General features: G+C 44.2%; 1 protein-coding gene across 1 annotated transcript in view; it reads left to right on the top strand.

The window, feature by feature from the left end:
* The window catches only part of COBL (cordon-bleu WH2 repeat protein), a 182,736-nt gene that overhangs the window by 157,915 nt on the left and 11,679 nt on the right, over positions 1-13,142 (top strand). Inside the window, exon 16 of the mRNA XM_015405499.1 lies at positions 11,342-11,445. Within this exon, the coding sequence (XP_015260985.1) occupies positions 11,342-11,445 (104 nt within the window). The remainder of the gene's footprint in view (positions 1-11,341; positions 11,446-13,142) is intronic.

Here is a 13,142-nt window from a genome sequence, read left to right as displayed (position 1 = left end):
CTCCTCCTCCTCCTCCTCCTCCTCCTCTTCTTCTTCTGCGTCTTCTTCTTCTTCTTCTTCTTCTTCTTCTTCTTTGTTATGATAGTGATTACTACACTCAGTGTGCATGGTGCTTTACAAAGTAATAGGAAAGAAAACGTGCTCCTTCACCCAAGGAGCTTACATTTGCAGCCATCATAATATAGTCAGCAACCAATCCATATGCAAAAGAACCTCCTCAGGAAAGCTCCTCCGTTAGCATGTCACAGCCTGGGGAACTCTTACAAGATAATGACTCAGCCCTACCCCACCTTCCTGAGTAGATATAAATTACCTGCCTACCACTTTTCTTCCCACATTGACACAGAGAGTACTCCATCTCTTTGTGCTATACCTCGGAGGATGCCAGTCACAGCGAAACATCAGGTTCTACAAGGCCAAGGCCATGGCCCTACAGCCCGGAAAATCTACAGCAACTAACATCATAATATAAGTCAGTGGTCCCCAACAGGGTGCCCACCAACAGCTTTCCTGGTGCCCACCAAGTGTTTTTATAGTGGATGGGACTATGTGGAGCTCTTGCCCAGCAGGGCTTCTGATTGGCCACTGGAGATCTGATTGGTTGTGCAGATTAAAATAATGTTGTTTCAGCTCCCACTGTCACCATAATGTTGGGTTTTTTTTCTTTTAAGAACTTTATTGAAACAGCTAAAAGTTTTACAAGAAGATCACAAAAACAACAGACACCAAAAATTAAGAGTTAATAGATTAAGAAATGACACATATAAATATAGACCAGTGATATGGAAAGTACACCAAATATAATAAATTTGACAATTATAATATTTCCAATTGAAATAAACACTCGCTGGCAGCGTAATCCTAAATACACTTTCCTGGGAGTAAGCCTGGTTGAATAGACCATAGTAGAATTCAGAGTAGACCTGCTTAGGATTGCTCTCTAAATAACTAAATTAAAAAGAAATTACAAAAAACCCTACTAAATTTATTTACGATTGTATTTAGAGCTATTACTAACTACCTGCCTGCAGTACAAAACTAAGAACTGTTTTGAGGTGGGTGAAATGGAAGAAGGAATCATTATTTGCTATAAATTCAATTATAGAGGACCACAGTTCAGTGAAATTAGAGATATATTGATTTGAATCGATCTGCATCTGTTGGTCCAAAATTTTCCCCGTAACAAATATATCCCAAATCTTCTTGTACCAATCTGATAACAAAGGGAGTTTACTGCTTTTCCAAGCTGCAGAGGTGATAATACCATTCGACAACAGTGTTGCTTTTATTTTCTCTCACTCCTCTTTCCCAGTGTTTTTATTAAATTACCCTTCTTCTTTCTCTCACTCTTCTGTGTGGTTCTGTGTGGTTCTGTCCCCTGCAGCAGCCATATTGTAGTTCCGCCTACCACCCTGTGTCAGAATTCCAGAGGTACTCAAAGGCTCAAAAAAGTTAGGAACCCCGAATGTATATTTATCTCAGTCTCATCTAAAAAGCGGCAAGATGGATCTAGTAAAAATATGCACAGCAGCCTACCTTTTATCTAAGATTTTGATCGCATTCTAGGACATATTAAACCATCCTGCAGAGCTTGATTCGTCGTATCCTTTAATTCGTTTTCATAAGGGCTTCCAGAGGCCTTCAGGCAAGGGCGGCTTTATAACCCCAAAAGTAATTATTATCATTACAGCGATTATAATGGATGGATGATTAAACTCTGAGAAAGCACAACTGCAAGCCTTTCGGAAACCACAGCAGAGAACTGATTTTAAGTACTGGCCAGCTGCAAAACCCAATCCCACATAATATATTACCCAGGGCTTTTTTTGTAGAAAAAGCCCTGCAGGCACTCATTAGCATAATAGGCCCCACCCAGCAGCAGAAACGCATTAGCATATTAGGCCACACACCCCATGCCTTCCCTTGGCTTGCTCCGGTGCCCTGCGGCTGCAGGAAGCCTGGGCAAGCCGGCCCTTGGAGGGGAGGGGAGGGGAGGCAGTTTAAACTGCCTTCCCTTGGCTTGCCTGGGCACCCTGTGGCTGTGGGAAGCCTTCCCTTGGCTTACCCAGGGTGCTTTGGAGGGTAAACTGCTTTCCCTTGGCTTGCCCCCCCAGCCTGCCTGCCTCAGAGTCGCTGTGGGGATCACTCTCTAGGCCTTCCCTCTGTAGCCACGCATGGAGAGGGTTTGGCTGTAATGGGTGTGGCCAACTCTGAAGCCAGCCGGAACTCCGTTCCTGTGTGTTCCTGCCCCAAAATAGCCCTGATATTACCTGTAACTATAAGGTCGAGATTAATCGAACCGTATGCTAAATATGTTCGAAGATTTTTTTGGGGGGGGCATCACAATCTACTGGAAAGGCACATAAAATAAAAAAATACGCTGGGAAAGAGGAATGAGACAGAATAAAACCAACACTGGGGTGGCAGTCCGGCAGATTGCCAATAGCCAGTCAGAAGCCCTGCTTGAAAGAAGTCCTTACCCATTTTCTGAAAACACTTGGCAGGCACCAGGAAAATCGTCAGCATTTTCCGTGGTGCCCAGGGATGCCACATCAGGGACCCCTGCCCTAATGATTTGTTATTGAACAGCTGTAGTGGGTAAATACTAATACTTTTTCAGTGTATTATTTTAATCTCAATTACAAAGCCCTGAGAGCTCATTGACCTTTGTGGTCATGCAAGGATTTGAATCAGGATGTTAACTTGGTTCTGACGCTGTGTACACAACTGTTTCATTCATAGTGGGATGGCAGCGGATTTATGAATCTTCCCAGTGGTGAACGCAAAACACCACTCCTAGGAACAGGGACGGAGAGGGGGGATGAATTAAAGAAAAAAGAACTTGCTTTGGGTGAAGCTCATAATGGAATCAGTTAATGACTGAAAGGGAAACAAGAACCAGTAACATATTTTCTCAATTTCCCCTCCCTCCTTCTTCATTTCTTGGAGGTTGTTGACATTGGCTGTGATCCTTGGAGTTGTGATACGGGCAGGAATGACTCTTTTTGTCATCATAATGAGAAATTGTGGTTTGGCTTGCTGTGCCCCTGTACTTTGAAGAACGGGGGTGTGTGAGCATATTCTGACTAATTTTTGAAGCATCTGGACTTAGAATTTTACCAGTTAACTTAACATCCCACTCCATGAATTTAAGCTAGAATTTATTATACAATTGGGTCAAAGGGTGGTCAGGAGAAGAGGAAGGGCAAAAGAACACTTCAACACAAAAATTAAATACCATACGTATTTGTGTTTGGAAGGAAAATTAGGGCTTCTGCTTCCCAATTTTACAAAAGTACAGATTCCTTCTTCAGAAAACTGAACTGGACCTCTTTTATAAAAGAACCCGTGCACCAGTGATGATGGGAGAGAAGGTGACATGGCATAGCCCGATTGCAACAGATCTCGGAAGCTAAGCAGGGTCGGTACTTGGATGGGAGACCACCAAGGAAGACTCTGCAGAGGAAGGCAATGGCCAACCACCTCTGCTTCTCACTTGATTTGAAAGCCCTTTGCTGAGGTCCACTGTGACCTGATGGCACATTACACACACATACACACCAGTGATGACAGTCCTGTCTTTTGAATGCAAATCTCCCTTTCTACAAGATTTGTGTGTTACCATCTCCTTCAAGAAACAAATTCTTTGTCACCTGGATGTTTTTAGAGCATCATTTTGTAATGGCTGCTGAGAGGGAGGTGATGGGTAGGTCACCCAATCACATGTTCTGGTTATCTGTTTGATTTGTAGGGATGGAAGGAGACATGAATGTGAGGGCCGTATTGAACCAGTTTTTTTTACTGCTGGGCCCTGCTGAGAAGGCAGATCCGGTGGAGCTCGGTGGATTTCAGATTTCAAGATCTCAGATGTTTCTGTTTTAAAACCACAATGCAGTAGAAAGTTTTCTGGTACATTATCAACTCATGCATGGTCCCTCGCGCTGTTTTCCATCTATCTTGCCACTATGGTGCATGACCTGGTAACATCTAGCTTAGACTACTATGGTGCCCTCTACACAAGACTGCCCTTAAAGAGTTTGTGAAAGCTATGATTGGTGCAGCACGCTGCAGCCAGAATCTTAACTGAAGTGGTTCATAGGGATCATTGTTCCACCTACACTAGCTTTCAGTTTGCTTCCAGGCCCAATTCAGGGTGCTGGGTGTTAAGCTCTGTAGCTTGGGACTAGCATACCTTAAGAACCACCTATTCCCGTATGGACTTAGCCGACCACTGTAGTCATTTTCAGGAGCCCTGATTCATGGGCCCCCATCATTTGAGGCCAAATGGATGGCAACTGTAGAAGGGCCTTCTTGGTTGTGGCACCAAAACTGGAATTTTTCCCTAGGGAAATTTGTCTGTCCTCCTCTATCATCCACCAGTAAGTGAAGACTTGGCTGTTTTATTTGGTGTTTCCTTAGTAACCTGCCTTCCTGCTCATGTGTTTCATTAAATGTGTGTGTGTTTAAGTATATACGTGTGTGTATGTGTGTGTATGTGTGTATTTTTGAAGTTGGGTGAAAAAGCTGCATAGAAATGTTTTAAATAAACAAAAGAATAAATAAATCTTGGTGAAACTGTTGGGAGAAATTGTCTGGAAGTTTGAAGAGAGTGTCATCAGTACGCAGATGACACACAACTCTTTCTCCTTTTCAACAAACTTAGGTGAGGCAGTGGATGCCCGGAACAAGATTTTTGAGTCATTCCTGGGTTAGATGGCAGCATATAAACTGAAGATCAAGAACTGAGGTACTCCTGGTTGATGGTAGAGCTAACTATGGAATAAAGGCTGTGATCAGATGGCAGGCTTTGGCATGGTCTGGCCACGCCTCTAATTTCTCCGGAGCTATTTGTTCTGGAGAGGTGCGACCAGAGATGCCACCCTATTCCTGCTTCACCCCGTGGTTGACCATTCAGACCACTGCTGTGCGGTCACCAGGGAGTGGGCAGGCAGGCAGCTTCGTTTTTTTAAAAAAAAACCTCTAATGTGCACATGCGCATAACTGCTTATTTGCTAGAAGCAGATATGCAGTTATGCGCACACCGCTAACTGAATAAAAATGGTGGCTGGGGACCAGAAGCGTTAGACCTCACCAAGCGGTTTGAGCATGCAAGGGAGAGATCAGATGCCCGGAAATCCACAGTAAGACAAGTTCATTCGTAAACACCGGACTTTATCTGGTGTTGGGAAAGTCAGGGATGGGGGGCCGACGACTAAGGGGCGGGAGGCAGATGTTGCTGTCTGATTGTGCACTTCAAATCTGGTACAGAGCCACCATGACATCGAAGCAACTTGTCTGTCTGATCCCAGCTAAAGAGTCAGCATGTCTTCCAGGGCTTTGCATTCTCCCTAAAAAAAGAAACAGCTTTGCAGCTGGTCTCATCTGTGGTTCTAGTGGTGTTAACTAGACTGGGTTGCTTCCCTTCCCTGGAATACTGGGACTTGGCAACAGATATCCAGATGTGGTGGAATCTAGATTTGATTACTACAGTGTTCTTGACATGGGGCTTCCCTGGAAGACATTTTGGAAACTCCAGTTGAAGAAGAAGAGTAGGTTTTTATACCCCATTTTTCTCTACCTTAAGGTGTCTCAAAGTGGCTTACAATCGCCTTTCACTTCCTCTTCCCACAACACACACCTTGTGAGGTAGGTGGGGCTGAGAGAGTTCTGAGAGAACTGTGACTGGCCTAAGGTCACCCAGCAGGCTTCATGTGTAGGAGTGGGGAATCAACCTAGTTCTCCGGATTAGAGTCTACTGTTCTTAACCACTACACCACGCTGGTACGGAACAAAGTTGAAAGACCGCTAAATATGCTGTCGTGGTGCACATCATCAATTTGTTTCTGAGTAGTTACCCTTTAAAAACCCAAAAAGTCATGGGATCAGAATACCCAAGAAGCTGCCTCTTCCCTGTTGAATCGGCTCAGATCCTAAGATGGGTTCTAGAAGCCTCTTCATGTTTGCCTGTCTTCTGAAGTGAGATGGGTGGTCAGAACAGAGAGGGTCTTTTCACCTTGCCTATGCAACTCTCTGCCCTGATGTGGACCGCCCAGGCTCTTCAGCCCTCGGAAACTAAGCAGGGTCGGTCTTGCTTAGTACTTAGATGGGAGACCACCAAGGAAGTCCAGGGTTGCTACGCAGAGGCAGGCAACACCAAGCCACCTTTGAACACCACTTGCCCTGAAAGTTGGTTGCGACGTGCTGGCACTTTCCATCACCACCATGGAACTCCCTCCCTGCAGCCACTCCCTTGGCACCTGCTCTTGAGTTTAAGACCCAGCTGAGGATGGCCCCAGGCTTTTGGCAATAATCCTTGATCCGTGCTTACTGTTAACGTTACTGGCTTTTAAATCACTTTTACTTAATGCTTATCTATTTGCTGCTTATTTATTAGTGAATATTCGTCAGATCTCGGAAGCTAAGCTGGGTCAGCCTTGTTCAGTATTTGGATATCTCCAAGGAACACCAGGGCCGCGTTGCAGAGGCAGTCAGTGGCAAACCACCTTTGAACGTCTCTTGCCTTGAAAGCCCCACCATGGGTTGCCATAAGCCAGCTGAGACTTGATAGCAAAAAAAACAAGCCTAAGCTTTACTTTTGCTTTGCATTATTATTATTTTTATTGTTGCTGTTGTTATTATTATCATTATTTGCTGTGAACTGCCTCCATAACTTTGGATTAGAGGCAGTCTCACGATATTTTAACTCTGTAAATAAAGACTGGCCCTGATCTGGCTAGTCCAGGTTAGCCTGACCTCATCAGACCTCGGAACCAAAGCAGGGTTGGCCCTGGCTAGGATTTGGATGGGAGACCACCAACAAATACCTGGGTCGTGATGTGGAGACAGGCAGTGGCCAACCACCTCTGAGTGTCTCTTGCCTTGAAAACCCCACCAGGCGTTGCCGTGAATCAACCACGACTTGACAGCAAAAAAAAAGTTTGAAATGGGTTTGAAATGGGACGATAGACTAGGTGGCCCCTTAAGTTGAACTAGCAGTGTGGTTCTTACATTTGTACCATAAAGAGTTAAGCTACAACTGTTCTGGTCTGCAGCCCAGATGAGAAGATGGCTCATTCTTTGTTCAGAGATGCCCAGAACAGAGCTAGGAGGCATCTTGTGTGCCACCATCCTAGGATTTCACCTTTACACAGTACCAAACTGTTCTCCTAACATACCAAAAAGTACATATCCTTTGGGACTAGTCAGATAATAGTCGTCATCTTTGCCTTTTGGTACAAAGTTTCTGCGAACATCAGAAATGGCAGAACACGAGCGCTGTGGCCTGCGTGTTTGTTTGGTTACAGCGTGTTCCTGTTTATATCTTTTATGAGATAAATTGCATAGCAGTGAGCAAACAAGAGACCAAGTTTTGCAATGGAATTGGACCAACACTCTTAAATCAATGACACAAGTAATTGAATTCCTTACGCTTTATGAAAAGGTACAATTTGTACAGAAGTTGAATTAAACCATTACACAACATGCAAATGCTTATCATCAGATCCAGTTCTGCTCTGGAAGATATTCATATGAACAACAGCCCTTACAGTTTGTCTAATGGGACAAATAAATGCGAACCACCGGATGCCAAGTTAGGTGCCTGGGCTAAAACAGCAATTCAGCTGTGGATGTCTTGCAGTGCTTCACTTACGTGATTTCAGTGATCTTTACACGAACCCTGTAAAATAGGCCAGTGTTATTATGCCAAATAGGAATGCGGGAAAGGGACTCAGTGTGACAATTGCGTTGGGCCACCCAGCAAATTCCTTGCTGGTGCGAACCAAGCCCCTTCCACTCATGGATCCATTCTGTTGACCAGTACTTTACATCAGCTCCCGTAACAATTTCCTCCACTTCCTGCTATTGGTCTTATTTCAAGTATTTGAAATTCATTCTTTTGTAAGGCCCCAACAATACACAGTAGCTATTAGGGTAATTTCCCAGACTCTCTCAATATGGCTTCAACGTTGCTCGACCGTAGCTCTTCGCAGTTGTCTCGTTCCCACTTGGACACTTCATAGCCCAGCTTCCATAGTGCTGATTTGACAAAAATGCTCTTTTAACCTCCATTTTTGTCTCCAGCCGATTAAGTGCTGCAACAGAGCAATAATACCCTGTGACCTCAGTTTAGCAAAAAGTCAGTAGTTGGGTGGCTTCTGGGTTGTTGCTGTTCCTGGTGCTCTGGTGTTTTAGGGATCTGTGCTAATCCAACTGTTCCTTCAAGAAATTCCCAAGTGGTGTGATTTCAACACCTCATATGTTATGAGACAAAAGGCCTAAAGTTTATCGTGTTCCTCTCCTATGTCGAAAAGAGTGTGTGAGAAAGTGCCATTGGGAATGTTTATCTGGCCTGTAAAACATTATCAGAACAAAGTCCTTGTGTTTTGCTTGAATCCTAGCCAGAGGAGGCCTGTCAACAAAAGGAAGGCCCAAAGACGCAAGGTTCCCTTTTCGGAGGAGGACAGAAAAGGGCAAGGAGGAAAGATTATTATTTTTAAGTCTGCTGTGTATTGCTAAAAATGCATGTGCAAAAGGTAGCTTTAAATATATTTTTAGAGGAAATCTATTCCTACTAAAGACCCCACACACAATTTTCCAAAATTTTTGACATAGAGGCAAATTCATTCTTTGACAGAGTGAATCTCAAGATCCCAAAACTTTACGGAAGTGCCTTGTTCCATTTCAGATATTCCCAAACTGAAATGAAATGGGAAATTTCAGGTATAATTTTGGCTCAGAAATATCCAGACGCACATCCCTAGCACAAATGTTATCTTCCCTCAAGTCAAGTATGAGAACAAGCTATACATCTGTGCTACTTTCTAGTTACAGCTTCTTTATATTAGCAAGATATTTCTCATTGAAACATGTAATATTTCTGGAGAAAGAAAGCACAGATTATATGACAATGCACAGATTTGGGCATGAGTTATCCTTGTTCTTCTTCACAGTCTTTGAACAGTATCATGTATGGATTCTGTTCTAATGCCCTAATGTTCTGAAACTTCCTTTCAGGACAGGGAAATAGGGCGCTTAAGCATACTGACAAATGAAATATACATTCACTGAAATCTTTGTGGGCATCTGCTTTGTATTCTACCTGATGATCTGATCCCTTCTACTAGCTCAACTGTCCCCCCCCCCCCCAATATAACCACATTATGTAGCCTTTGACTGACTTTGCTACATTCTTTGTTCTAACGTGGTTGGGTAGAGTAGAGATGAATAACATGAAAACAATGTTTTATGGGCCTCTTATTTTCATTGCATTTTTTGTATCCTCTTACAGACCTTTTACAATCAGCCAACTATAGCCAGTATTCAGTTGAAGAAAGCATGTAAAAAAGGACATACAGCAATCATGTTGCTTTATGGCTTTCCCAGAACAGCTCAGATGGCTACAGGTTGGCCATGCTTGTTTTAGATGAGGCCTAAACATGCTTACGCCTGCATAGCAATGTACATAAATGCACATTGTTTCTGCCATCTTAAAACAAAAATGGCTCTCTGTATGAAAATACTCAGATGGCCGCGCCCATGTGCATTAGTGCACCCTAGAGGCCATCTTACTAGTATACAATATAGAAATATGGGCGTTTGGGTTCTAAAAGGATGAAAGAATGCACGAGCTTTCAATTATTTATTTCTTTGATGTTGAGATATAACGTTTCCCCTCCCATTGCTAGTCCCTCTTCCTTAATGGCTGCGTCTTTAAGCGCTTCAAACTTTTATTAATAAGATGTATGCTCTGATTAATTCCCCATTAACATAATTCATGCTGAGAGCAAGGTACAACTTCCTGCAAGCTTTAATTTTGAGGTAGGCCTGTTCTTTTTACACTTCTCGTACAGACAGTATGAAAGGAATAGGCCCATCTCAAAATTAGGACTTGCAGAAAGTTGTATGTTGCTCTCAGCATGAATTATGTTAATGGGAGATTAATCAGAACCTATATCTTATGAATAAAAGTTTAAAGTGTGTGATGGATGTTCCAGTTCACACAAATGGTGGCCCCATCCAAATTTCAAAATACTCCATATAGTCATCTCTGTAGCATTTTTAAATGCTACAGAGACCAGTTTCCCTGGAAAAAATGGCTGATATGGAGGCTGATATGGAGGGTGGACTCTATGGCATTGTACCCTGTTGAGGTCCCTCCCCTCCACCAACCCCCCCCTCCCCAGGCTCCACCCCCCACCCCCCAATTTCCAGGTATTTCTCAATCCAGAGGTGGCAACCCTGTGTTTCTTCATAGTTGTTGCACCAGGTACCATCAAGAGTTTTGCACTGCCGATAGAGCTGCCACCGATACTGAAGTTTCAGCTGCCACTTGGACAGCCACTGTGCAAAGGTGCTGATTGACACAAATGACTGCACTTTCAAGGCATAGCTCAGCAACCCAATGCTTTTTGGCAGTAGGTGTCTGTGTTGTATGAACTGTCCCTCGCAGCATACCTTGGGGACCGCCTCTTCCCATTTGAACCCCGTAGAGCACTGAGATCTACAAACTGGCCTGTGTTGTATGAACTGGCCCTCGCAGCATACCTTTGGGACAGCCGCTCCCCATATGAGCCCCGTAGAGCACTGAGATCTACAAACTGGCCTGTGTTGTATGAACTGGCCCTCACAGCATAACTTTGGGACAGCCTCTCCCCAAATGAGCCCCATAGAGCACTGGGATCTACAAATCAACACCTTTTGGTAGTCCCCGGCCCCAGGGATGTCCAACTTGCCTCAACTAGGGCCAGGGCCTTTTCGGCCCTGGCCCCTACCTGGTGGAATGAGCTCCCATATGATATCAGGGGCCTGTGGGATTTACTACAATTCTGTAGGGCCTAAAAGATGGAGCTTTTAGTTGAGGCAGGAGGCGTCCCCCCTCTTTTGGTTGGCTTCCCATTATTGTCCTGGATTGAACAGCCACCTGGGAACTACACTATAACTCTATTTTAGCTACTGAGTAATATATTGATTAGATCCTGCACGGTATTTTATGTTTTATGATTATTGCATTGTTTTAATCTTGTTTTAAATTGGTTCTCATTGTTACTGTATACTGTCTTGGCATTGATGGAACCCGCCCTGAGCCTGCTTGCGGGGAGGACAGGATACAAGTTCAATAAAATAAATAAAAGACAGGAGTACTGTTGTACTGTTTGCTTGTAGAGGTGCACATCATTTTGTAAATGTTCTAAGTCACTGCAACACCCTCTGGATGAGTGGCAACTAAAAAAAAAAATCTAATAAATAAAGTTTTGGCAGTAGCATGTCCTGTTCACCTTGGATGGTATCAGTGAGACTGAGTTTGGTAAGATGTTACCAGCCCTTTCTTCTTTTTGTTTAGCCCGGAAGAGGATGAAGCCATGGAAGTTAGATTCAAAAATTCAGAGACGCTCATTGCTGCTCGGCTGGAGCAGACCTTGGCTGCATTTGATAAAGAACTAGCAGGTAGGCTGATGTCGTACTTTTGTGTTTGTGTTGCAAAAAATAATAAGAATAAAGAACACAATCGCAGTCTTACCAGTTAGGCCATTTAGATGGCAGACAAAATTAGAGAGTCAGTGGAGGTGAACATAAGAATGTAAGAGAAGCCATGTTGGATCAGGCCAGTGGCCCATCCAGTCTAACACTCTTGTGTCACACAGTGGCCAAAACCCAGGTGCCAAAAACCAGGCGATGAAACTGTAGCCCAAACTCTGCTACTGCAGAACATCTTAATACAGAGACGATTCTGCTTCCATTCCTAGCCTTGTTTTACCACTTTAGGGCTCTACAAGAAGTGAGACCCGCGATACTCGTGGGGAGGGGGAGTATTCCTCACAGCTCCCCGCCTGCAGATGCAGGAGAAGCGGCAGCAGGTGAGCCCAGCCTTCTTCCTCCCCCGGCGGCGGCAAGGCTGGCCCACCAAGCTTTCTCCTTCCACCCCCCCCAAACAGCAGTGAGGCCTGAACAGTTCTCAGGCACCGGCCTGTTAAGCTTCCCCCCTCCCTTTCCCCCTGTCGGCGTCGAGGCCGGCCCACCAAGCTTTCTCCCTCCACCTCCCCCAAGTGGCAGTGAGGCCTGAACGGCTCACAGCCGCCGGCCAGCCAAGTGTTCTCCCGCAAGACAGTTGCCAGGGCGTTCTCTGTGCATGCGCAGGGAACGCTCTTTTACTTTTTAGATTTTTCTGCACACCTGGGGACTGCCCCAAGTGTGCAGGAAAATCTCCCTGCCCCCCAGGTGCCCCTGATGTGCGGATTTAAATATCCGCAATAAGGGGGCGCCTTCGCTATTAGTATATAGATAGATAATGGAGGCTTGTCGAAAAGCAAAAGTTGTTAACTGAGAGTTATGCTCACAGCAGGTATGATGGGAGCACAGGAAGAAACTATAACAAGCCAGTCAGCTTGTTAATAATGCTATTTAGTCTGATCGTTATGTTGGAAGGATAGTAAGTATCCCTGGACAGATAAAAGTCAATAGCTTCGGACAGTCAAATTATCTATTGATATATCTTCAGTAGAGCTGTACTGTGAAGAACCCAGCCCTTCAAGACTGCTATCTGCTGTGATGGAGACGGCATAATTTTCCTACTTGTTTTAATTTGTGCTTTGCAGAGAAAAATCTGAAATCCCTAAATAGGGCTGAAGAACAAAGCTTGAATCCAGTGGCACCTTTAAGACCAACAAAGTTTAATTTTGGGCTTTCGTCTGCATGCTCACTTCTTAGTGGGCATGCACACAAAGGCTTATACCCAGAATTAAACTTTGTTGGTCTTAAAGGTGCCACTGGATTCAAGCTTTGTTCTGTTGCTTCAGACTAATGCGGCTATCCACCTGAATCTAGGGCTGAAGAAAAGAAGGCTGCAATATCATAGAAAGCCATGTCTGTTCAAATGCTATAGCTTGTATTCTGTGTTAGCCACAAAACACATCTCTTTGAGAACCACCCACAGTTATGCATCAGTGCCTTTGCATCATTTTCCAGTCCAGTGATTATTAACAGTAGTTAGTCTTTCATCTCAGCATCTGAGAGCATCATATTTGAATGCATAATACATATAACTTGCTCTCTTTTTTTAAAAGCTTTCCTGAAATTCTAGAATGCTAAGGAAATAGGCTGTGTGCCTGACTCATTTAGAGTACATTTTCATGTGCGTCCTGATC

This window comes from Gekko japonicus, unplaced genomic scaffold, assembly GCF_001447785.1.
Source record: "Gekko japonicus isolate JY-2015 unplaced genomic scaffold, Gekko_japonicus_V1.1 scaffold1085, whole genome shotgun sequence".
NCBI classification, from domain to species: Eukaryota; Metazoa; Chordata; class Lepidosauria; order Squamata; family Gekkonidae; genus Gekko; species Gekko japonicus.
Note: the sequence above shows the minus strand (reverse complement) of the source record. Positions and strands in the feature narration are given on the sequence as shown.